The sequence below is a fragment of the Balaenoptera acutorostrata genome, chromosome 7 (assembly GCF_949987535.1).
Source record: "Balaenoptera acutorostrata chromosome 7, mBalAcu1.1, whole genome shotgun sequence".
NCBI classification, from domain to species: domain Eukaryota; kingdom Metazoa; phylum Chordata; class Mammalia; order Artiodactyla; family Balaenopteridae; genus Balaenoptera; species Balaenoptera acutorostrata.
In genome coordinates, this window is record NC_080070.1 from 30,816,368 (window position 1) to 30,841,023 (window position 24,656).

Genomic DNA, 24,656 nt, shown 5'->3' on the forward strand with positions numbered 1-24,656 from the left:
TTCTTCATTTTCTACTTTGTTTTGGAATAAATGTAAAACAACATACAGGTAGAATATCTTAGAGACAGAAATCTTTCATTGCTCCAACATTTAATATTCTAATCCCAGAGACATCTGATTTACGTAAGTCAGAGCCCAAATTCAGAATCTCATCCAGGTTTTCCACAAAGACTGTTGGATGCCAACAAAGAAGTAGCACTGAATTAACAGACTGTTAATCTGAAAAGATAGGCCTTTTAGTTTGAAGAACAAAGGAAAATTCTTTGGGTAGAAATTGATCTTTTTAATGATTTATCTAGTTGAAATGTACTATTGATACTTATTATTACACATGTATGATTTTGGTCAAAACAAGTAGCACGTAAACAGAAGCAAAGGGAAAATATCAATAGAAAAATTTCACTTAAATTGTCCATAAACTCACCAGAGGTAAACAATTTCAGCATTTTGCTTATCTTTTTTTGATATTGGATTGATTTTTGTGTTTGTTGAGGCCCCAAATACCTTTATGATCAAAATTGTATACTGATTCAAAAGATTCCTTTGGGCATAGTTTTAGTTTTCACTGTGACATTGACTATGTTGAATATTTTTGGGTGCTGTTGAATACCTTTCAATCCTATCAATGTCAATTTAATTTGTCTCTTTTGCTTGTGTTGACTATCATTTCAGGCCATGTGTGTTGATTTAGGGGACTCCTGAGTGTAGAGGTATCTGCTCAAGAAAAAGTTGTGAGGTTGAAGAGGTAAGAATACATTTGTGTGTGCCTGACCTTCTTATCTTCTTTCTATTCTTTTAGTACTGATTCAGCTATTACCTTTGACTCTTAATGAATATTACAGTAGATTGATTTTCCTACTTGTTTCAGACCAGTTTTGTCTCATTCTAGACCCGAGGAACTAGGATTTAATTGCCACAGAGGCGGCAACATGACGGCAGGTGGAGGTGTGCTCTGAGAAGCAGCGCAGGCGTGTGAACGCACACAGATTAATCTCAGGTACCTGTTAGATAGCGGGGTTCTCTCCACACATCTAATCTGAATCGTGCTGAGTTCTTGCACACTGCCTCGGTGGCTTCCTGATATGTTGGCGTTTGGAATGCGGAAAGTTTTTTTGTGTCGCCTTGAACAGCAAGTGCTGGTGACGCCTTGTTGTGAAGAGACAGAGGGACTGTGACTTGAAGGACGATTAACTGTTGCAACTTCCATGCAGCTTTCTTCGAAGACTTGTTCATCCACAAACTCGTGATTCTGTTCCATAGCGGTAAGAAATGTGAAAAGAGCACAGAAACACATTGTAACTTAAAAAAATGTATTTATTGTTTTTCCTGAAGTATGGTTGACTTACAGTATTATCACATTTTACCTCTGAAAAAAAGATTTGAATAGTTTTCTTTTTAGAAATGAAATATGCCCACGTACATTTACACTATCTTATGGGTTAAAAAAATATCATTTTCATAAGAATTAGAATATCAAAGCTTCTTGTTGGCCTTTGTGTGAAAATAATATCTCTCTAGTTAGACCCTGAGATTGATATACACAGACTGATTTAGTATCTGTTTATAGACTAACTTTACCTTGAAATATCATTTATTAAGTTAAATATAAAATCTGGAAGTTATAAACTAAATATTAGAAACCCTCAAAAATGAATATAGATAATACCCATGGGGAACGTGTAAATTCACATGTACTTTATTTTTAAACAAACTGACAGACTGAAGTTATGAGAAAGAGACTATTTTAATAGAATGTTTCAAGTTAGATTGTCTGTTATATATTAGCAAATATTTTCACATGGGATTGAGAATATTTTTTAATTAGAAAATGAGATAACTAAGACAATTCCCATTCCTTTATATGCTCCTCTAAAATTCCCAGTGTATAGAAAAATATGACTTATTAAATAAGTAAAATAAGACTTATTCAATAAGTGAAATAAATTTATCAGAATGTATCACTTTATATCTGACCCAGAAGGGGTTATCACTGAACTTTTGAGGTCTCCATTCTTATCTTTGTGATACATCACTGGCTGGACCCATGATCTCTGTCTATGTTCCTCTAACCCAGAAGCCAACAGTGATGGACATCATTTCATATACCACATCTTAGTGAAACAGTGTAAAATTTGCTTTTAAAATATTTGATAAAGAATTGCTTCCTAAATTGCCTATGCCAGACTTTTACCTCAGAAACATAAGGGAAAACATTTTTGGTCTGAACTACTAAGAATATCTTCAATTACTATTTTTTTTCTTTGTGTGGGTGGGAATAGTCTTATAATGGAAGGCTTTGTCCATGCCAAATTTCACTTAACCATCTCTCATCGTAAAATATTAGTAAAACAACTGAAGGAATTTACTGGCTAATAGGAAAAATGTTGTTTTAGTTACTCATTTTGCCATTTCTTTGCTGAGACAAGCATTTTGAAGTAAATGAAATTTAACATTCTGTTTAGAGTCCAGAGGATAATATGATCAGCTAAGACAGAATTTCATGTTAAATATTAAATTTTATAGAAAAAAATATAGCTCACAAAGGAGTCACAATCTGTTTTCTTCTTTTACAGTGCACATTTCACATACATAATACAAGTCATAAGGCGTGACATTCTAATTTATCTCATCAGTGATTGAAAGGGAAGAAGTCATTCTGTGGCAGGTTAACATATATTTTTGTAGGTAGTGCAATTTAAACTATATTAATTAGTATTAAATAATTTTTGATTAAAAAAGCCCTAAAAGGTAACATAGTCAAAAAATGAAAGTAGAAAGAAAAAGATAGGGATAAATACATTTGATAATTGTTATCATTTAACTTTCAAAGAGTTATCCTAATAAAGTATACATCTTTATTTAAGATACTAATATAATCTGTTTAAAGCCCTCAAATAATTTTCCATTTATTATGAGATAAAGATCAAAATTCTCTACGTGCCTCCAAAACACAAGGTTATCTGGCCACTGCCTTCCTCTGCTCCTCTACTTGTGCCGTGGTACCCTCTTTCCTCTGACCACCCTCAAGTTCTTTTACTTCCTCTTAGGCCAAGTTCCAGTCTTCTTCAGGTGCTTACATCAACTTTTAGCCCCTTCATTTCTTTGCCTAACTAACTCATAATCGTCCTGTGGGTCTTAACTCAAGTTCCACCAGGAAGCCCTGCCTGATCTGGTACCCTCTGGCTCCGCCCTCTTTCCCCCAGTCTACTGGGGCCCCATTTTTGCTTCCCCTGATAGTTGTCCTTCTCCAGTAACATCCATGTTTTGTCCCAAACCTGCAGGCTCAAGGGGGGCAGAGGCCATACTTGACTTCACGGTGTATCTTGGGTCTGGCTCAGTCTGGCACATAATAGGCAAGTAATACATGTTGGTTGAAAGACTATATAAGTATATGAATAAGTGGATGGACAGTATGTCAGAATTGAGAATACAAATATGTGTCTCTGGTGAGTGAACAAGCAGACTTGATTCAAATACAGTGAAAGTTTTATTCTGCTCTGTGGTCACAGACTGTGATCCCTTTTGACAAGCTAGCTAGGAAACAGATGCTTTTGTTAAAGAGGCGGTCCAACTGGGAGCTTACAAGTGGAGAAATGCAGACTGAATCCTTAGCCCCAAGGGGTATGCCAGTAATTAAATGCGTCATTTTTCTTATGAGAACAGATAGTTTTTATTATCAATCTCTGTTTATTATACCTGTGAATGAAAGAAATGCTTATATTCAGTTATTCTCTATTTTGTTATTGCTATTGCTATTCCCTTTATCCAGATGTCAGGAACACTTAAACTTCATTATTTTTATTTCTGTTTAATCAGCATTTTAAGAATCAGGAGAAGAAGATATTTTATAGGACTTGCAGTCAGCTACTGGAAGACAATTTTCCATCTGCATTAAACTGATATTTTAGCTTATGGTTAAGATTACCACTAAGGATAAAAACATTTTAATAAGTCTCTAAAATACTTTCTAAGTTGAAACGTCACTACAGTCTTTCAAAGTAATTTCAATTATTGTGGATTTGTTTGGTTTTTAGTATATTTTGCAGTAATGCAGATGGTGAAATCGTGCTTGGATGCATTAAATATTCACAAAAACCAATGGGATTGCTGTCTGAGTTGCAGGGGCAGGCTGTCCTGCCTTTTCCTTACCGTGGTTTTTTCCAGGCAGTGAAGCAGGTGGTGGTGCTGGGTTTCAAAGCTGGAGCCGGATTTGCCAACAAAGGCTTGCTCATCCTCGGAGGACTGTTAACAGGGAGAAGACAGAAGGACCTTCTATTTTATTTGCAAACAATGAGAACCTCGGCCACATATTTCCACAGAGAGATCTGGCCTATTTCCTGATATTAAATGGCAGCATTTTATTTTTTTTTAACTAAAATGGATCAAATGTAGAGTTGCTTTTGAGTTTGATAATCAGCATTTACATTTTCGTCAAATTAGCGGTCTGGCCTTTTAGACTTGCCTCCATGAATTGAAAATTTGATTTTCTTTTACTCATTCATCTCCCAACTACCTTTGAAAGCCTGGGATAATAATATTTAAGCTAGTACTTAGATAATCCTGAAACCACCATCATGCTTACCTACACAAAAGCTATTATGTAAGTAAAGATGATTGGAATCCTAGACATTAAAAGAGAGTTTTGAGGTAAAAGTAAAGTTTTCTCATTATATTTCATACCATGTGAACTTTATAACACAGAGTGGTGTTCCCTCTTCAGTAAGAAGTAAAACAAGACACCACGTCAACCCTCCCGCCGCCGCATCTCCACTCAAATGAACTTTAAGGAGCATACAGAATTTTTTTAAAAATTTCTTTCTTTCTTTCTTTATTTTTGGCTGTGTTGGGTCTTCGTTTCTGTGCGAGGGCTTTCTCTAGCTGCGGCAAGCGCGGGCCACTCTTCATCGCGGTGCGCGGGCCTCTCACTGTCGTGGCCTCTCTTGTTGTGGAGCACAGGCTCCAGACGCGCAGGCTCAGCAATTGTGGCTCACGGGCCTAGCTGCTCCGCGGCATGTGGGATCTTCCCGGACCAGGGCTCGAACCCGTGTCCCCTGCACTGGCAGGCAGACTCTCAACCACTGCGCCACCAGGGAAGCCCGCATACATAATTTTGAAATTAAAAAGAAAAAAACAAAACCTAGGTATTTGAGTCGTTGAGAATTTTTGACTTTTCCCAAGTTTATGTGAGATAGTGCAGAAATATTGCCCAACCATGAATGGGAATCATGATTCACTGGCAATATCTCATAGCCCAGCTTCTAGCCTCCAGCCAGTAAGATGGTACAGGGCGACAGGCATGGAATTGGCTATTTTTCCAAGGAGTCCTGGTTTGTTTTTGTGGAAATATGGTATTATAAACCATAATATGTATACTAAACATACAGAGTCATTGTATTCCACGTGGGATGCCATTGTTAGAAAACAATTTTCATGGATAGTTCTAGTAAAGACACATTTTTTTCCTCTTAAAAAAAAAGAGAAAAGATGGTACAGGGCGAGGTTATTAAAAGATGACACTTTTGTTGTTTCATAGCCATTTTCGTAATTACCCACAATAAAATTATATGGTTAAGTAGAACTAAATCAATATTGCACCAATAATTTGAACATTAAAGGAAACGAAATGCTTGACTGTACCTGCAGTTGGTTACTGAGTAAGCCATTCCGTTTGCTCTGCATATAAGCGTTTGCACTTCCGCTTTTGGCTGCCCGGATCCTGGCCAGTCTGGCTTTCTGTAAGAGAAAAAAAAGCAATGTCCTATTAAGATCTATGACTGGATTTCTTAAAACACTGAGTGCATTCTTACATAATCCTACTGTCAGCGTACATATTTTTAAAAGCATGCCAGCTTCTCACATGTAACTACTGAAAAGTAAACTTTCACCATTTAAGTGCTTTATTTTAGTTAACGTTTATCAGTGAGATTGATGAACTACTTTGGAGTTGGGTTATACATTTAAGAATCGTAATTAAGTCTTTACAGTAAGATCACGTTATTTCAGTGTTGTTTCTGTCAATTGTATCAAGAGAAAAATAGCAGTACGGCTTATATTTTCACTTATCCCAATCTGAGTGACTTAATGAAATGAAGACCCAGCAAACCAACAGCCAACTTCTTTTCATTTAAACTAATGTTCTTTTTAAATTTAGTAATTACGTTCCAGGAACCTACTGCCTTTCTTTTTTTTCTTTCCTCCTCTCTTCCCCACCCCTCCGCTCCCCTCTCCTCTCTATTTCTTACTTGCTTCCCTCCCGCTCCCCTTCCTTCCTTCCTCTCTCCCTTCCTTCAGTCCTTCCTTAAAAAAAAACTATTCAGTTGTATCTGCATCCTCAAATATCAAATTCTGTTTTTGCAATTCTTTTGTTAAATTGGCCAGTGTAGATGCTGTATTGAACAACATGGGCTCTCTAAAAAAAAAAAAAAATCCCTAAATTTATCCACTTTGTCTACCGGTTGGACTTCTGATATTCTGTTCTACTTTAAAACTGCTGTTGTATATCTGCCCCAGACTGTCATGGTATGAGTCTGGTTTTCATTTCCTGGGAAGCACTATCTTGGTGACCATTCTGTTCGTGTGACGCATATAACAAGTGTATGTAAGGAAGAAACTGGAGTGGCTTGGGTAAGAACTTACTTGTAATGACTCCATTTTTTCCCTTTCTAAACAACCCAGAGGAAGACTATCTCAGTCTCTAGCCCTGGAATCTTCTTTTTAATAAAACAATTTTAATTATCTAGATTTTTTAAATGGAAAATGAATATATACATACAACAAAAATTTTGAGACTGCAATAGTACATGAAAAACAAGTAAGTCTCTCTGGACTTACCTACTCCTGTTCTTCAGAGTCAACCACTGGCAATATTTCTAGAGAATCTTACCAGAAATATTCTAGATATATAAACGCAAATATATATTCCTATGTATATATGCATACATTTTTACTCGGTAGAATACGCTGCACACTCTTCTGCACTCAGCTGTTTTCATTTAGTACAAGTGGGACTCCTCCCATATCTACATAAAGCCACCTCATCTATTTAGGGTTGTGTAATATACCACTGTAGGAATGAGAAGCATCATTTAGCTAGCAGGCCAACCACAATTAATTTTTAAGGCATTTTTTGCTACTACAAGCAATGTTGCCTGCTTGGAACTGATCTGCAAGACAAATTTCTAGAAGCAGCATTATTCCTGGATCAAAGGGTGTGTGTGTTTGTTTTGTTTGATAGGTTTTGCCAAACTTCCCTCCACAGTTGTACCAAGGCGCCCTTTTACCCACACCCACAGCATTTGACAGTAGCACTGAGACGTTGGAAGCTCTCAGAATAGCATTAAGATATCATCTGGCTTCAACCCCATCCCTTCTCTCTTCCTCTGTGAATTTCTTCTTCCTGTGTGCTGATTCCAGGTTAAAATAAAACTCTGTACAAAGATCATATTTATAAGTGATGGGAAAAATAGACAAATTTCACTTTTGGTTGGCACGATAGTGTTTAGATGACTCAAAACACTGAGACAGTACTAGAGAATGAAGTTGGAAGGTAGGAAATGCTTAACTTCAAGCTGTGTGGTGCAGCCAGGATTTCAGAACAGACTCAATAAAACAACGGGAAGTGACAAGCACATTTGGAAATGACTTAGAATTGACGTAATAATTCAGAAATAAGTAATATAAATATACATTTGGTTTCCAGAAAGGGGTATTGTTGAAACTTCAGTCCTAAAGTCTCACTGGGCTCCTGGAACATTCAATGCCTTTTCTGGTTCCCTTCCTCCCTCAACCTTCCCCTCCTCCCCCGCTCCCCTCCTCTTTCTTTCCTTCTTTCTTTTCTTTTTTTTTTTTGCAGCCACTGCATGTAATTATATTGCCTATATCATAGTTACTAGCCTCACCTATGTCATTCTCCAAGCATTTAGCCTCAGTATTAGGAAATACTACTTTCTTTCATAAATGAGACATGTACATTACCTAAAAATACTGTCCAACAAAGGAAAATGACATATTTTCCATAATGGAAAACCTACATATTATGGCAACCACTACCACAGAAGTAGTTCTAAGTTTAAGGAAAACGAAACAGTTGTTTTAGAGACAGAATAGCCATTTTGCTAAGTCATGTACTGTGTTAGAAAAAGAACCTCCCATCTCAGTTTCATTCACGGCTTCTCTTTCATTTTACTACAATACTATATGAGTTAACTGGTTTACTTGGTCTTGTGGCTCACCATGCCAAATGTCTGCTGAACGCTGGCCTTCAACCAGAATACCAGAAATAGTAGATTAAAAAATGGAAATAAGTATAAGGCATTAAAATGCAAGACATGGTAATGCTCTCAAGATATATTAAGCTTTGGCTAAGAAGATAATATTCATAAAAAGATAAAAGTAAAAATAAAGTCAAACAGAATTGCCAAATAGAGAATAGAGATAGCAAGTGACGTAAGATTTGGGAGGAAGAGAGAAATGACTATGAGTTGGTCTGTCAAGGGAAAGTTACATTGAGCATGCAGGACTTGGGACATAAGATTCAGAAATCTGAAGAGAGTAAGAAAAGAGATTAAATGTCTCCATATTCTGCCATTATATTCTGGTGTGTGTGTGTGTGTGTGTGTGTGTGTGTGTGTGTGTGTGCATGTGTAGAAGAGGATTTTTCTTCAGATACTGAACACTTGCTATGTTAATTGAAAAGAGCAAGTGCAGATATGCAAGACTGTCTTATTTTAATTGTGTATAAGGTTTTGCTTGAGCTTGGTGCTGTCAATGGGACTAAATATAAAAAATTCTGGTCTAAAAAAGCATTTTGTAATATTTATTATTCAGCTTGACTGACACTTTTACTGAATGGACATCTTGCTTGGCTGAATTAGCTGGTTATTTTTGCATAACTCTGATATTTGTCAAATCACCCAGTTCCAGATAAATCGAAACTATCTTAGCCTAACGAATGTTTATTGTTTTTTAAAAAATTTCTTGGGAAGGAAAATAGAAAATATCCCTTGGTAAGTAACTTATTTATTTCCATATCCACCTTTTTTCTCAGATGACTATGCTCAGTTTTTGGTCACAGACTAATTTACTGGACATGTCACATTAGGTTATTATATTTGGCTTTCTATATACTAGTAGTCACAATATTAAAATTCATTGCATTATGGCAGAAACTTAGAATACAGGAGATACTTTAAAGATAAAAAATTCATAAAACATGCTTTTCAATTTAGTGTACTTTTAAAATATCATATTTATTTATTTTTGCATTCTAAATTTATTTAGACAAAAAAGCTTCTAAAACATTCTAAGATTTTCTATATTGATTTGCTTGTTGCAGATGACAAAATTTAAAAAAAATAACAGATATTTTGAAGACTGGTTTATTTGAAAATCAGATTTGCACTTCGAACAGTTTTCATGCAGGTAGCTCTTTTTTTTTTGGCATTGAGAAAATGAATGATAGGTGGCTCATATTAAAGAAGAAGTTTCTAGACTGGAGATGGATGGATGCTGGAGAGCTATGCTTTTTGTAGGATTTCTGTTATTTTTAAACAATGCACTTGTGTGTACCCAGTAGAGAGACTGTAGTGTGTGGGCAGAGCCACAGCTGTGGTACATGACAAGCCCTGATGGAGGCCAACTGTGGCCAAAATTCCTCCATCTCTGCTTGTGAAAGTGTGCCCTGCCTGAGACTACAACTGCCCAGAGGGTACCTTGTTTATTGGCTTATCAGTTTTATTTATTACTCTTCTCTACAATAATTAGTTAAAGGCTTGATACTTGTCCAAAAATGGGGGATTCCATAAAGCAAGAAACTACAAGGCTAAAAGAGTGATTCTTTGCTAAAAGAAGCAGACCTCTGACAATGGATGTCAACAAATTCTCTGGACAACATGCTGTGTGACCATGTTGATTAACCCGAACTTTCCAAAGAGTTACTTTATGAGGTTTTATATTTTATACTGTATGAAGTATAAAGTATACTTTTTGCTTTACTAAAGAGATCAACATTATTCGAAAGCATGTTTAAAATCCTGTTCTAGAACTACGTACAAAGCCAGTTATGAACTGCACCAAAATCTCTCATGATATTTTATAGTTATACCCATATTGTACATCCACTTTAGTCATGGTTATGAATTTTTTTTGATATTAAAAAAATAATACAGTATCCATGAAGAATCCTGGAAATCTAGCACCATAGCCTTAAGGAAACTGTAAAAGAGATTTCCGTAATTATTTTTAAGTAACAAGGGCCCTGACTCTCAAGGTGATTATTTTGACAAAGAATGGGGAGGGGAAGTGTGCTAACATTTAGTCAGTTTTTCTTTTTTTTAACATCTTTATTGGAGTATAATTGCTTTACAATGGTGTGTTAGTTTCTGCTGTATAACAAAGTGAATCAGCTATACGTATACATATGTTCCCATATCCCCTCCCTCTTGTAGTTAGTTTTTCTGAGAGGCATCTATCTTAGTGTTCAAGTGTGTGAACCTGGAAGCCAGATCCCTTGGATTGAGTGAGAGTTCTCCAATTTTTTAGGTATGCAACCTTAGAATTTCTCAAATCCTGGGTAGTTTAGAATTCTCATCTACGAAATAGGAATAATAATGGTAACTAACTTCTAGACTTGTTGAGAAGACTATATGAATTATTTTTTTTAAAAAAAAACATCAAACCATTACCTGGCACATAAGAAGCCACCAGTAAATGTTAAATCTTGTTAATATTATGATATGCTTATATATATTTATATACATTTACATATAATCTTAATCTTATTGTGATGTAGGTATTGTTTTCCTGCCTTCACAAATGAGTATGCAACCTGTTTACTCTGAGATTAGTTCACTGATGTGAAGTTCAGAGAAACAGTAAACTGCTGGGCCAAAAATAAAACTCAGCTACTAATGATCAAATTTCTCCTACTTCCTGTGTCAACTATGTTGGATATCTGAGACATATTTTGGTGCCCTTTAATAGCCCCTGTCTACTGGAACCAGCTTGATCCCTGACGGACAGAGACTAAATGAATCAGATCAAGAAATCTGATTCTAATAAAATTTGCCAAGAATCTATCTTTGATTTTACTACTATCATTACTGTTGTTCACCAAATATTTCTTTCCTTTTGTCTCTGGTTGCACAGGAGGATTGTCTTTCTCTGCCTGTTTTGAAGTTACACACGGCTATGGAACTTACTTTGGTTAAGGCAGTAGAGATGGAAGTGATTTGGCCCACTTCCAGGAGGAAGTTTTAGGAGTCAGTGTGTGAATCATCATGTCCTTTTACCCCTGCTTGAATGACTGCAGATGCACATTGCCAAGATGGAGTTTCTATCACCAGACCAATCTGTAGCATGATTAAGAAATACTCCTTGTTGCTTTAAGCCACTAAGATATTAAGGTTCTTTTTTACTATAGTATAATTTAGCTTGTGCTGACTGATGCAACTATCGACCAAATCCAGAACACTGAATAGCCAGTAGGGGATTTTAAAGCTTACTATACAAAATGGGAGACACTAAATCATGGTTGCCCAGAACTGAATACACACCTTTTGTGCTCTCCGTTTGTCTGCTCGTTGATTTTGATGGTAGATTCGACTGAAGTTGGATACAATCACTGGGACAGGCAGAGCAATGACCAAGACCCCGCTCAGCGAACAGATGGATCCGAAAATCTTCCCTGCTATGGTTTTTGGTACCATGTCACCATACCTTGGGTTAGAGAAAAAAATATATTAAGTCATAGGAAGTTATTTCTATCTGCTACAAATAGTTTTCAGCTTTAACTCAAATGATTTTTTGGACCAATGTATCTCTACTTCATGGCTAAAATATACATGGCTTAAGACTTCAATAAACTAGACATTATGAATATCTGAGTATAAAAATTACCTTTCCACTTTGCAGAAATTGACTCTAACATTTACAAATTGCTTTGATTGGAAAATATTTTAAGCCAGATGATGTAATGAGAACTGTTTAATTTGTCCTTTATATCACATGGCATTGTTCTTTACATTTACTTATAGTCAACATTTCCATGCTGAATTTTATAGTCTAGATAACACTCTTTTCCACTTAATTTTTTTCAACATTGGACTGCTTATGAAATTTAAATAGAAAAAGTGGTACACCACATTCCTGTCATCAGATATACTATCTTAAAAAAATGAACTTTCCAAGGTCCCATTAACCTTCACTCGTGAAATCCAATGGCCATTTCTCCATGATGATCTTACTCAATCTCTTATTTGTACTTGATTCGCTTTCTCTCTCCTTAAAATACTTTCTGTTGGCTTCAATGTTAGCAAATTTCCTTAGTGGCCTTCTACCTCATTGGTTGCTTCTTCTCCATCTTCTTTTCTGGCTCCTTTCCCTTATCTGATTTCTAAATGTTGGAGTAATTTAGGTCTCAGCCTCTTATCTTCTCCGTATAAACCCTCTTCCTATGTGATTTTATCCAGTCCCACAGCTTAGAACTATCTACATGCTGCCGATACACTAATTTACATTGACACCCCTGATGTCTATCTTGAAAATCAGACAGTGGGTTCTGCTCTGATTATTCCTACCGCTAGATGTTTAAGAACCAATTAAGACTTAAATTAGCCAAAAAGGAACTCTTATTTCCCTAGCTTCCTCCAGCCCCTCAAATCTGTTCCTCTCATCTTCTACCACCTCCAATCAAATGGGACCACAAACCACCCCGTTGCTCATATCAACACAGAAAGAGCCACCCCATCTTTAGTCCCTGCATCTCATTTCCCAGCTAGTCTTGCTGCCTCTGACCAAACTAAATGATATTCCATCCGGGTCTCTTTCCTCAACCTCCATTTTACAATAATCTAAGCCATCATCATCGCTTCCCAGAGCCATGGATATCGCTTCTTACTTGAACTTCCTTTTCTACATTTACCTCGTTAGAATTCACACCAATATAACAGCCGGAGTTACAGTTTTTAAAATGGAGATTGGGCTCTTGCTACTTTGCTTAAACCTTCTAATAAACCTGAAACTAAAATAAATCCAAACTCCTCACTTTTGTCTCCAACGGCTTACATCCTTTAGTTTCTGGCTATATTTCACACCATCTTCCACCAGGCTCCCCATCCTCTGGCCACACTGGCCGTCTGAATTTCTATCACATGTGCAGCCCCTAGATCATCATTATTCAGGCTGAGACTTAATTGTCTCCATCCCAGAAGTTATTTTCTGGCCATCTTCCCCTTAGTGGTGTTATTCTTCTCCCCCAGTCTTTCTCTATAACACCTTCCCATTTGATTATCTTCACAGTACTTATTAACACACGAAACTTTCTAATTTGTTAATGTGTTTATTCTTTGGCTCCCCACATGCCCTGCTGACATGAGAATATAACCCTGATAAAGCTGGAGCTGTTCTATTTTGTATCTCACTAGCACAAAGCAAGTTCTTAATAAATATTAGTTAAATGAATATACTTTCTCTACCTTATTGATATAGAGTTCTTCTAAGAGTTCATTCCTGGAGAGGGGGGCAAGGAAGAGGTCTTTTTTCATTGAAATATAAGTGACATATAACATATTAGTTTCAGGTGGACAACATATCGAATTGATATATGCATTTTTAATTGAGATATAAGTGACATATAACATTCTATTAGTTTCAAGAAGGAGATCTTCTGATCATAGTATTGCAGAAGTTGCCCAGCTGCACCTCTGGAGCTCCAGCTACTCCCTGCTTTCTTCAGGGCTCCAGGGTGCTCAGCGCACTGAGAGTTTAGTCCTTAGAAACAGGGCACAGATATTGGAATCCAGACTTAGGGAGTTTGATAGTACTTGGGGATACACTGTATCTTGAAGGGTGATCTAGGAAACGATCATTCTAATTAACATTGTTTTTTGTGGGAACACATTTATATGTCAACATGGAGATGGAAGTTGCAGAAGAATTGGCCCAGGAAAGGCTGCTGAGAGTGACAGCAGGTTGTACTGAGTAGCACTTCATTCTGTGACCCCGTTCCAGGCTCTAGTCCTCTGCTTTGAAGGCTCAGTGACTCATTCTTGTCAGTGTTTGATCAGCAGTTGAGCTAATTCACTGTAACTAAAATTCCCACATGGTTCTGGCATCAGAACGACAGTATTAATTTACAGTAAAAAAAAAAAAACCAACCCAAGAACTGGAATGCTACATCCATATGAAACAGGGTCTCTTTCCATAGTCCATCGGGGAAGCTAAATCATAATCTGAAGATTATGTTAGTGAGGAAACAGTCAAAACCAAAGGAATTTACAAGGTGAGTGTAAAAGGCTTGAGGTCCTTCTTACCATAAGGATAGGCCAGTGGAAGATCAACTTTTTATACAACGCTGCGCACATGAGCCAATTACCATGTTCACCACAGTTCATGAGTGCCCGGCGATAATTTATAAATATCTTCTTTCCTTTTGCACTGACTATGCATGAGCTCTGAAGAAATCTATAACACACATACTCCCCATATGTACATGCATACTTAAAAACAGCTTTTCAGAAAAGAGATTTGATTTTAATGTTTAACAGTTAGGATCTAGAAAGTGTCTCTCAAAAAGGAAAGTAAATAAAACTCAACTATTTGTTATAGCCAGAGAAGATAAGCATTAAGTCCATGTATCGATAATTAAAGTAAACCTTTTAAAATAAATTAAAATAGCTAAATGAATCCATCATATAGTTTTTCCTGCCTCTTTCTAAGAGATTTTTTAAAATTACTATTTATTAACTACTTTTTGTATTTTAGGCTCACTATGTCATCCAGTGGGCAAGGTCAGCATACTTGTGATTTTTAGAAAAAATTAACGGCTAAACCGAACCCAAAGTTCAGTAAGACTTTAAGAAGAGAGATTGGTAAACTCAGATGGCAGGTGGTGGTGGTGATAGGGAGGGGGGTAATCACGCCCTTAGAAAGGCCACACCTAAAAGAAGCAGGGAGAAAATAGATTCTGAGGGATTCAGTCAAAGGGATTCTGGGCCAATTGATAAAGCAAGTTTCCCTGAGAAACCAATTTTTGATGAGGGCCTGGGATTCAACTAGAAAAATAATCACTGTAAATCCTTTTTGAATATAAACAGATTATAATTTGAATAAATAAAGCAGAAACTGAACTCATTACTCAGAGGGGGAAAAAAATGGGTAAAATGAAATACCTTGTTCATGTTGTAACAAAAGGGGAGAAAGTAAGGATATAAACCAGCTTGCTGAAAGGCAGCAAATTCCCATCTAGAAGGATCCATAAGGGGAAAGAGATAACAGATACAAAAGGGGTGGTTTAATGTCATATAGCCATGCTAATCTGCATCAAATACAGTTATGTCTGTTATTTACCTTTGTCATGTTTGTTTTGTAATCCAAATTTCCTTCACAATCAAGAAAGTACAAGTGAGCATTTGAGATGACTGACCAGTACCGCAATGATTACGGTGGGAAGAGGCAGTGAGAATACGGTGCTCATTGGTGGGAATATCTCTCATCTTTCTACTCTTGGGTGGAAAGACAGATCTTTCACACATTACAGGAAATTAGGATGGTAGCCAAAGCCGAGGGAGATGGTGAAAGTACAAGGGAGCAGAACAGGCAGGATACTAAGGTAGTCCAGGCTGCCCTGTGATTCCTCATGCAAGGTCAGCCCAAGGCTTGGCTGATCCCAAAGGAGCTCCTGCTGCCCCCTTCCATACACCCCTTGGTACTGAATCTACTACCCTGTCTGCTCTTCTCCTTGGCCCCCTGTCCTTATTAAGATTAAACTGCGGTTGATATTTGTAATATTTGAAGCACATTTCATTCATTTGACTCTGTTGGAGAATCATGGAAAATGCACAGTGTGATTTGTATCTGTTCTTACACTGTCCATTTGGTCTCACTTCTCACTTGGGAATGACCTTGAGAATCGAAATGGGTAATTTTTACCTGCAAACTTGTAACTGAGCACAGAATCTGCTAGGGATGGGAAACAGCTCTCTGGCAAACCAGGTGCTTTCCTTTGTTCAACAAAGGATCTTTTAACTAGTATTCAAACTCCAACTCATAGTCAGAAGCAAAACAGCCTTACAGACCTCAGGAATCATATCTCTGAAATTCAGTGGAGGAAAGGCGTAGCATAGAAAACTTCATAATGCGAAGTGACACTTATCGTGGCCAAACGATCATTTTAAAGTTTACGTGTTGCCTACAGTACTGCCATCCTTTAATGATTATTCTTATCCTAGGCAACTCGTTTACCGGTTGGTATTTTATTTTTTATTTATCATATAAAAACACACCTCACTTTTCCCAACACCTTATTCTTAAATTTATGCTAAGCCCAGCAGTATTATATATTCTATTCTTTCTTGTTTTCTTCAGAATTTAATATTATGCCTCAAGTCTTCAAAAATCCATTTTCCAAAAAGAGTTACACTAGAACATTACATAGATGTGGTTTTGTTTCCACAGAGATTTTCTTTTCTATATTTAAATAAAATTGATTCATAGAGTATAAGGGGCCTCTAAAGTCAAATAAGATAAATCTTGAATTCTTAAAATTTAGAAGAAAACAGTAGAGAGGACAGCATAATATAAAAGAAACACTACCAATTAGTTTTACATAATGAAAAATGAGTAGGCTTGAACTTTGTTAATGGAAGGGAAGCTTTCCCCATACTTCTACTTTCCTCTGTTTCTTCTAACTTTTCCTTCTTTCTCCTACATTCACCATATAGAGCCACTCCAGTTTCTTTCTGCTCCTTTTTCACCCTGAACATCTGCCAAACTTTATGTTTATTTCTCCCTTTCCTCCTTACATTAGTTAAAAGGTACAATATGGAGGTATCATTCACATAAAAATGTTAATTCTAAATGTGCACTTACTGCCCCAAAATACTTGGTTAAAATTACATATTTTGCCATATGTTAAAGATCATATTGAGTGGAGGACCAATTTCTCAAGAAGAGTTTCAATTGTTGATTCTTGAAGATTTTAATCTCTAATATTATCCAAAAGTTTCATGCTAAGTACTTGAATTCTGGCATGCATTCAATGCCAAAAAGTGGTAAATCTGGTTAATTCAGACAATCAGATAGAATGAATATATCATCTCTCTATCAATCTAACTATCCATCTTCCCAATTTATCAAGTAATACTGAAATAGGTTAGAAAGTCTAAATAATTTTTAAGCATAATACGGTGTAAACCAAATTTTACTAATATCTACTCAAATTTTCCATTTTTGGCATGTCTCCAGAAATCATATGGCTAAAAACATTTAGATCTAAAATGGAGAACAATTTCCTTGAATTTTTTAACACAGTGTGAACACAATACTGCTAGCTTCCTAGTCCTATTCATACAGTTCTATTTTTTTCTTCTCTTTTTATTTGAAGAGTATAAACGTAGGCTCATTGGATAAAGGAGAAATGTTATATAAGGCAAATATCCCCAGCTAAGGCATGACTTTCCATCTGTGAAACTATTTCCCATGGATACCAAGAAAGAAAACAAAACCCAGGAATTCTATGAATAATTATAAAGGTAGAAAAGATCTTCGTATAACAGGAAGGAAATGCTGATTTGAAAGTAAACCTTGATGCTTACTGTAATTCAATCTCTTGCTCTCCCTTTTTCTTTTTTACAATGAAAAAGTCTTAAATTGCTAGGTATAAGGGACAGAGTGAATGGATTCTGTGCAGTTGCACTGAAGTCCAGGACATCCTGTACGTTGTATCCAGCAGGTGCTAGTTCAATAAATACTGTATTTCGGCTACTACGTTAGTATTAAAAAAAAAAACCCAACAACTTTGTATGGGACATAAATCAGGATTTGGGGGTAGAAGTATTTGAAAACTAAGTATCTGATTATGATATGTTTACATCCTCCCTCACCCCCATACACAATTCATAAGTTGCAATCCTAACGCCCCCTGTGATGATGTTAGGAGGCGGGGGGGTCCGGGGGGCGGCCTTTGGGAGATGATTAGGTCATGAGGGTGGAGCTCTCATGAATGGGCTTCATGCTTTCGTAAAAAGAGACCCCACAAAGCTCCCTATAGCCCCTTCTGACATGTGAAGACACACAGAGAAGGGCAGTCTGTGAACCAGGAAATGGGCCTCACCAGCTACCACATAGAATCTGCTGGCACCGTGACTGTGGACTTCTCGGCCTCCAGGACTCTGAGAAATACATTTTTGTTGCCTATAAACTACCTAATCTGTGATATTTTGTTATAACAGCGCAAATGGACTAAGACATCTAATTAAATAATTAAAGGTAAGTGATATGTATAATAACATCCTGGTAAAAGCAATTAGCTGATTGTGTGTGTGTGTGTGTATTTTAATTACTGATTTTGCGTTTGAATTTTTCTCCTAGACCTGACTGCTAGTCAGAGAAGTCTGAGAAATATTTTCTTCTGACCTGGAAGCTGGATCACTTCTCAACTAATAATTCTACCCCTTAGGGTCTCAGTAGCTATGTTATTCATGAATTTTTCTGCCATCAACTTAGTATTCCAGAAGGATCACAGTTTGGTGGATAATTTTTATAGTAGCTGCAATGTTTGCAAATAGCAAACAGCTTTTTAAAAAGTGTTGCTATATGACACCTGCTTATGGTACAGAACTTGTTTGCCAGAGGGGCCCTGGTATTACTTTGACAATAGGCAGATTTCTCTTTGACATGGTAAAATCAATGTTTGCCTAAAAAGCTGCCTTGATTTTGTTTCCACCTCTTTTCCTGTAGGATCAGTCACTATACTATCCTAGCTGTGTTGAAAATTTGACCATTTTTTTGGGCTTATCTAACATAGATAGTTATTTAGAGTATTCTGTGTCTTCTCCTGTTTCTTTAAATCTAAACCAAATTTTGAGCTAATTTTTTAAAGTGTATTTTTCATTTTTACTTTTTCCACTGTTCACAATATTAATAATCTTAGCATCTACTAAATGAAAGGGGCAGCTAGAGTAAGCCCTTATTCCCATAAATAGAGGTTCCTAGCCAGGAGTCCATGGATTCTTAAGGAATTCAGGTGGGTCAGGGAACTCTATGATAGTTTCTGTCTTCATAGGCATTTTCCTGAAGGTTGTCAGAGCTTTTATAAAACTATTGAAAGTGTAATGGTCCAAATAATGTTTAAAATGTATAGTTTGAATATTTAAGGACATATCACTTTGTCAGTATAAACAGTTTGAACACACACTGCACAAAGGAAATGCTGTGAAAATCCCAGCATTATTTTACAACTGCAGAAATACCAAATACCCACTAGGGGGCATAAAAACCTAAATGAAAGTTTGGAAATCAGTATCTCTTTTGGTTTTCACAAGCTGAGGGACAGAGAGAGAAGTATTTCCAGTAAATTGCCTGTACTGATTCCTTATCTTTGCCTACACACATTCAATATTTAGGATATATTTTGGGCATCTTATTCCTCTGGAAAGCTGAACAGGACAAAACCTCACCAATGTCATAGATTTTCTATGTTTAGGGTGTTTCCAAAAAGAGGGAACAGAATTCTGACAGCATTTTCTATTTCTTGTAGAAAGATACGTACATTTCTGTAATGTGAAATATCACTGAAGCATTATTTTCAATAAGGAGCCCTTTAACCAAGGCTTTTAGTGTAAAAATTAGGAGGAATTAAAGGATTGGGTTTGTGTATAGAAAAGGGGAAAACTGAGGAAAGGACAGATTCTTTTGGCACATTTACTCCCATTTGTACACTAAGTTCTCAACACAAGATTTCAGGGGCTCACTAACTGTCCCTCCAGCTTGTGCCTTTTTCAAACACAAATTCTTTTCTGTCTTCTATTTTTTCTCTTGATTTTAGCCTATTAAATGATCAAATGAGACTTTAAAGGCTGCAAATAAACCACACGGCTATGACCCAATATCCTAATAAAACATTTTTTACCCAAATAAATATCATCAGTAAAAGCCTTTATAGTCTTCTTTAAAGAATGCTTTGTTATTTTCAAAGTATTCTTGTCAGAGCCCCCATTCTCACATTTACTTTTTTCTTCGTTTTTAAAAAAGCTATGAAAATATATGTACAATTGATTATTGTGAGGCATGCATATTCAAAACAAAACAAAACAAAACAACCCTGGAGCTGGCTTTCCCAGCTGTGGGACCACCGGAAATACTTTCCCTTGCTCTTGGATCCTAGTCTTTGTTGCCTGAAGCTCTCCTTTCACCCTCACATATCTTGGAGTCTGATCATGTCATTCTCCTGCATGAAAGCCTTCATTGTCTCTCATCACCTGCAGGAAAAAGCTCCAGCTTCTTAGCATGATTCACACAGCTCTTCATGACTTGGCCCCCATCTTCCACTGCTCACCCCCATACCCCTCATGCTCTAATTGCAGCAAATAACTTTCTATTACTGAAATGTACTACATCCCTCCATTCCTCTATGTCTTTGTATACACTTTTTATGCTAGAATACTCTCCTTTGCATAAATCCTTTGGGTGAACTAATTTACAGTGGCAAAGATCAGGCATCAGTTTTTTTTTTTTTTTTAAAGGCATCGGTTCTTATTTGAAGAACTTCTTGACAATTTTCTCTCTGTCCAGTAAGAGTAAAGCCTCCTTCTTCAATGCCTTCCATGCTGCTTGCAACTAATAGAGCACAATTAGTTTTTTTACAGGTCTTTTTTCTCCCACTAAACTAGGAGGTCCAGGAGGTCAAGGATCACATCATCATTATAAACCCAAGTCTAGCACACACCTTGTCCAAGTGCTGAGCAAATAGTTGAAACTCAATAAATGTTTACTGCTTAAATAAATCCTCCAGGGAGAGTTTTGATGGTAAATAATAAATATGGGAGGGAGTGAAGGAGAGTACACATCTCCTGCTCTTTTTCTCTTAATCAGATTTCCTTTTCTTCTCTAGGCCCAGCACCATCTCATCTCCTCAATTTGTCTAAATTCCTCTTCGGATACTTAGATGATATGCCCAGAATAACCCAGTTCTACACTGTCAATTAACTTTACTTTTTATACCCAGAGAAATTATTTTTAACCTACATGATTTTAAATGAACAGAGAAGCCAAGAGACCTGACACTTTTCAGTTCCAACCGGCTTTCCATTGTCACATGCTTAACCAACATGTATCCGGCCAGAATTTCAAAATACAAATCCCTTCAAATTTGACAGGTTTCGCAATCCTCAAGTGCCCAACAATTTGAACACCTATGACTCATGCTTCTCTGAATCTCACATATCATCCTGGGAAATGGCTAAGTCCTTCCACATCTCTCTAATCTTCTCGAAGATGCTGCTAATCTTAGATAGTGAGCATCAGCAATTCTCTGAAAATGTCATTGTTTGGTACCCATTTTTCTTAACAAGGTCCTTTCTGGTTATGCCCTGGGAGTATACTGGAGGAGATATGCTTATCTTCCACCAGAAGAAAGTTAATCCATCTAGCAAGTCAAGGTCCCCGCAAATACCTGGTCATCTTGGCTTTGGGCTGATGGTACCAATTTCCATATTTTTGTGTGTTTAGGTTTTGCATCCCAAGGGGTTTCATCTTCAACGGTCAGAGCTGCTCTCACACTGGGAACTTTCCTCAGTTACCTGCTGCAGCTGTCCTTTGAAAGGTAACTCTGTTGCAGGAAGCTCCCCACTGTTCCCTGTTCTAAGTCACTGCTGCTGCACTGCGGGCTGTCACCCAGGGAGCCAAATCCAGTGCCATTTCGACAGTTCTGCTCGTAAGTCTGTTTTCTGATAACCAGCCACTGATCTCCTCTGCTAACACCACCAAAATTATTCATTGTTTACAACGCATTCAGACTCCAAAGTGCCTTTACCACGGGAAGAAGGAGGAGTTGATCCCCAGGATTTTGCCTGCAGCATCAGTCTTAGAGGAGAATTCAGTTGGGCTAAATAAAAGCATGAAGTGGAGATGTTTATCATGAAATTTTTAATTTTTTTTTCCACCTGAGTTTACACAGTCTAAAACCTGTTAGCTGTTACACGCCTCATGACACCTTTAAGATGTCTTCAAGTATTTACCTATTTTATTTTGAATTGTACTTTAAAAATTACTTACGGATTATCCAGTAATGACCTAACACATCTCGTTTCTAATTCCACCCAGGAAGGCTTGATAATTTTGCCTCCTATTACCTACTCTTTAAGTTTTACAAAAAGGAACGCACACAATTCTAATTGTACTGGAGAGAAGACTTGCTTGTCTTGCAGGCAATTAGGCTCCGATTTGGCAGCAGCAGTGTCTGAAGGAAAAGGTGGTGCAGCGAACACAAGCTGTGTCATTTCTTTAGATCTAGAGGCTGCGAAGTCCAAGGTCAAGATGCTGACACGTCTAGTGTCTGGTGAGAACCCACCTCCTAGTTCACTGATGGCTGTCCTTTTGCATGTCCTCACATGGCAGCAGGAGGGAGGGAGCTCTTTGGGGACACTAATCCTACGTATGAGGGCTCCACCCTCATGACCTAATCACCTTCCAAAGGCCCCACCTCCAAATACCATCACACTGAGTGTTAGGGTTTAACATATGAATTTGGGGCGGGGGGCACATTCTGTCTATAGCATGACCTAGTGGCAGTTCCATGAATGGCCTGGCACCCCTCACTCAGCTGACCATCCTGGGCAGGTGCCGGGCTCCTCCTGTCTTGTAGTGAAGGCGAGAATCCAGTTTGGAGCTCACTAGCACTGAACAGTTTCTCACGAGGCATACAGCCAGGTCAGATGCCTGCCTTGTAACTTCCCTACCTACGCATCATTCTGCCCAGTCACTGACCAGGAAAGTCACTTCTTCTGCAAAAATAATTTAATATGATTATGCCTCATGCAAATAGTCACAGCTGTTTAAATATAATAGGAATTGAGATTGGAGAAGCTGTGATTTAACCTCCCAAAGACAGCCAGTCATTTCCACTAAAATTCTGGTCTTCAATTTAACCTAGAAAGTTTCTATATCCTTAAACAAACTTTGTTTCTGATGAGAATCCAAGGGTCTATATTTACATTAGAGATGCTTTTGGAGAACAATTCTATTCTGTTCAGTGTGAGACAAAGTTATTTTCTAAAATTGAATGAAGATACTATATTCATTTTGTGTTTAGATTCTTTCACCTCTTCTTAGGAGATTAAAGCATTGATTGAATGATCATTTTTTCTACTACCTATGTAAGTTAAGGCATATCCTGAAAAAACATAAAGGAAGAGGGTCTTAAATAAATACATGTCTCTACCTCTATAGTCCTAATTGGTCAGATTTCTATACGAAAATTCTCCTGTGTTTGCATTCTGATAGGATCTAGCTTCAAAAAATTACAATGAAACAAAAAGGTGCATCCGTTAAAACATAAACCAACTAAAAAGAAACTTCTATAAAACATATTTTCCTGAAGTTTCATTTTAAGGAAAAAGAGGAAACAAATTATGTAAAAGTAAGTTGAAACTAGAAATTAAAATTAAAAAAAATTCCAGAATACATCTCACATTCCAAGCACACTAATACTTTCTGACATCTTTTTGTATGTTCCTATCTACTTAATTTTTCTGGAAATGAGGTTAGATTATAGGCACAATACCTTACTTTTAAAATAGTATTGTTTGTATTCAAGGTCTAAGCAGGAAAACAGAAACGACCTCAAGTATTTACAACAGAATGGACTTAATGAAGGGAATTCTTTTCGGGGGGGGCAGAGGTGGATTTGTGGAGACAGGACTGGAGGCTAACCCAGGGGGTCACAGCAGCTGGAAGGCATTCCACCATGAGGTTGCAGGGGCAAAGGAGGAGAAAGCTTGCTGAGCTCAAGGGCGGAGATCCTGATGGAAGCTGGGTCCTTACCAGGCCTTTGAGAAGGAAGAAGAGCCACTGAAGAGGGTTAACTGCTGCCTTAGAAGATGCAAAGAAGGAAACCTGGTTCCTCCTCCATCCCCTTCCAATCTCCCTTTGGCCTGCCTGGCAAAAAATCAGATCACAAGTCAGCCTGGGAAATGCAGACCACTAGGGTGTAGCTAGTAAAAGGCATGATCCAACTGGAACCCAGGGCTTTTCCCCCCCAAAGCAGGTCTCTGCCCACTTCACCACAGCTCACTGCTAAAGTCCGTTCTGATTCCGAGATGTTATGACCCAGACGCAGAGCTGTTATTTGGTTGATTGACTCCAGAGCTCCCCTAAAAAGCAGCAAATTACATTTTACCAGAATTAGAATCCTGGTAGTGAGACTGATAGGAACCCTCTGGGTAGCAGTGCCATGTGTCATGTCATCTTATTTTTGGAAACATCACAAGCACATCAGGCTTCCTACCCTAAGGACTAAGGGACAGTTGGACCTTCTTCTAGGGCAGGCTTGAGGTATTTCAGTTTCTATCAAAGATGTGTGTTTCAATCCATCGTAAATTGAGAATAAGCTAAAGAACCAAAATATCTGTTTTGACAGAGTGAGAAAAAAAAATGCCAAACATAAAGCAATCTTATAAAGATGTCCAATTAGATCAGATGATTGTAAAATGTTCTAATTGTATGAAATTGGGCACAATGTGTAATAAAAGCTGGTCCCTTGTGGCTTCCAAGTCTTGTGGTAAGTGCTGACAAGAGGCTCTTAATTAGAATAAATCATTTCAGAGTTGTATCCTTCAACAGATCATTGAGAATGCCATTAGTAAGAAATTAAAGCATATTTT

The 24,656-nt window shown here is 37.3% G+C and overlaps 1 protein-coding gene across 1 annotated transcript in view; it reads right to left on the minus strand.

The window, feature by feature from the left end:
• Positions 1 to 24,656, minus strand: part of KCND2 (potassium voltage-gated channel subfamily D member 2) — a 490,117-nt gene that overhangs the window by 3,316 nt on the left and 462,145 nt on the right. Inside the window, exons 3-6 of the mRNA XM_007177260.3 lie at positions 11,553 to 11,715; positions 5,638 to 5,733; positions 4,150 to 4,242; positions 1,002 to 1,249 (exon numbers count right to left, since the gene is read on the minus strand). Of these exons, the coding sequence (XP_007177322.1) occupies positions 1,002 to 1,249; positions 4,150 to 4,242; positions 5,638 to 5,733; positions 11,553 to 11,715 (600 nt within the window). The remainder of the gene's footprint in view (positions 1 to 1,001; positions 1,250 to 4,149; positions 4,243 to 5,637; positions 5,734 to 11,552; positions 11,716 to 24,656) is intronic.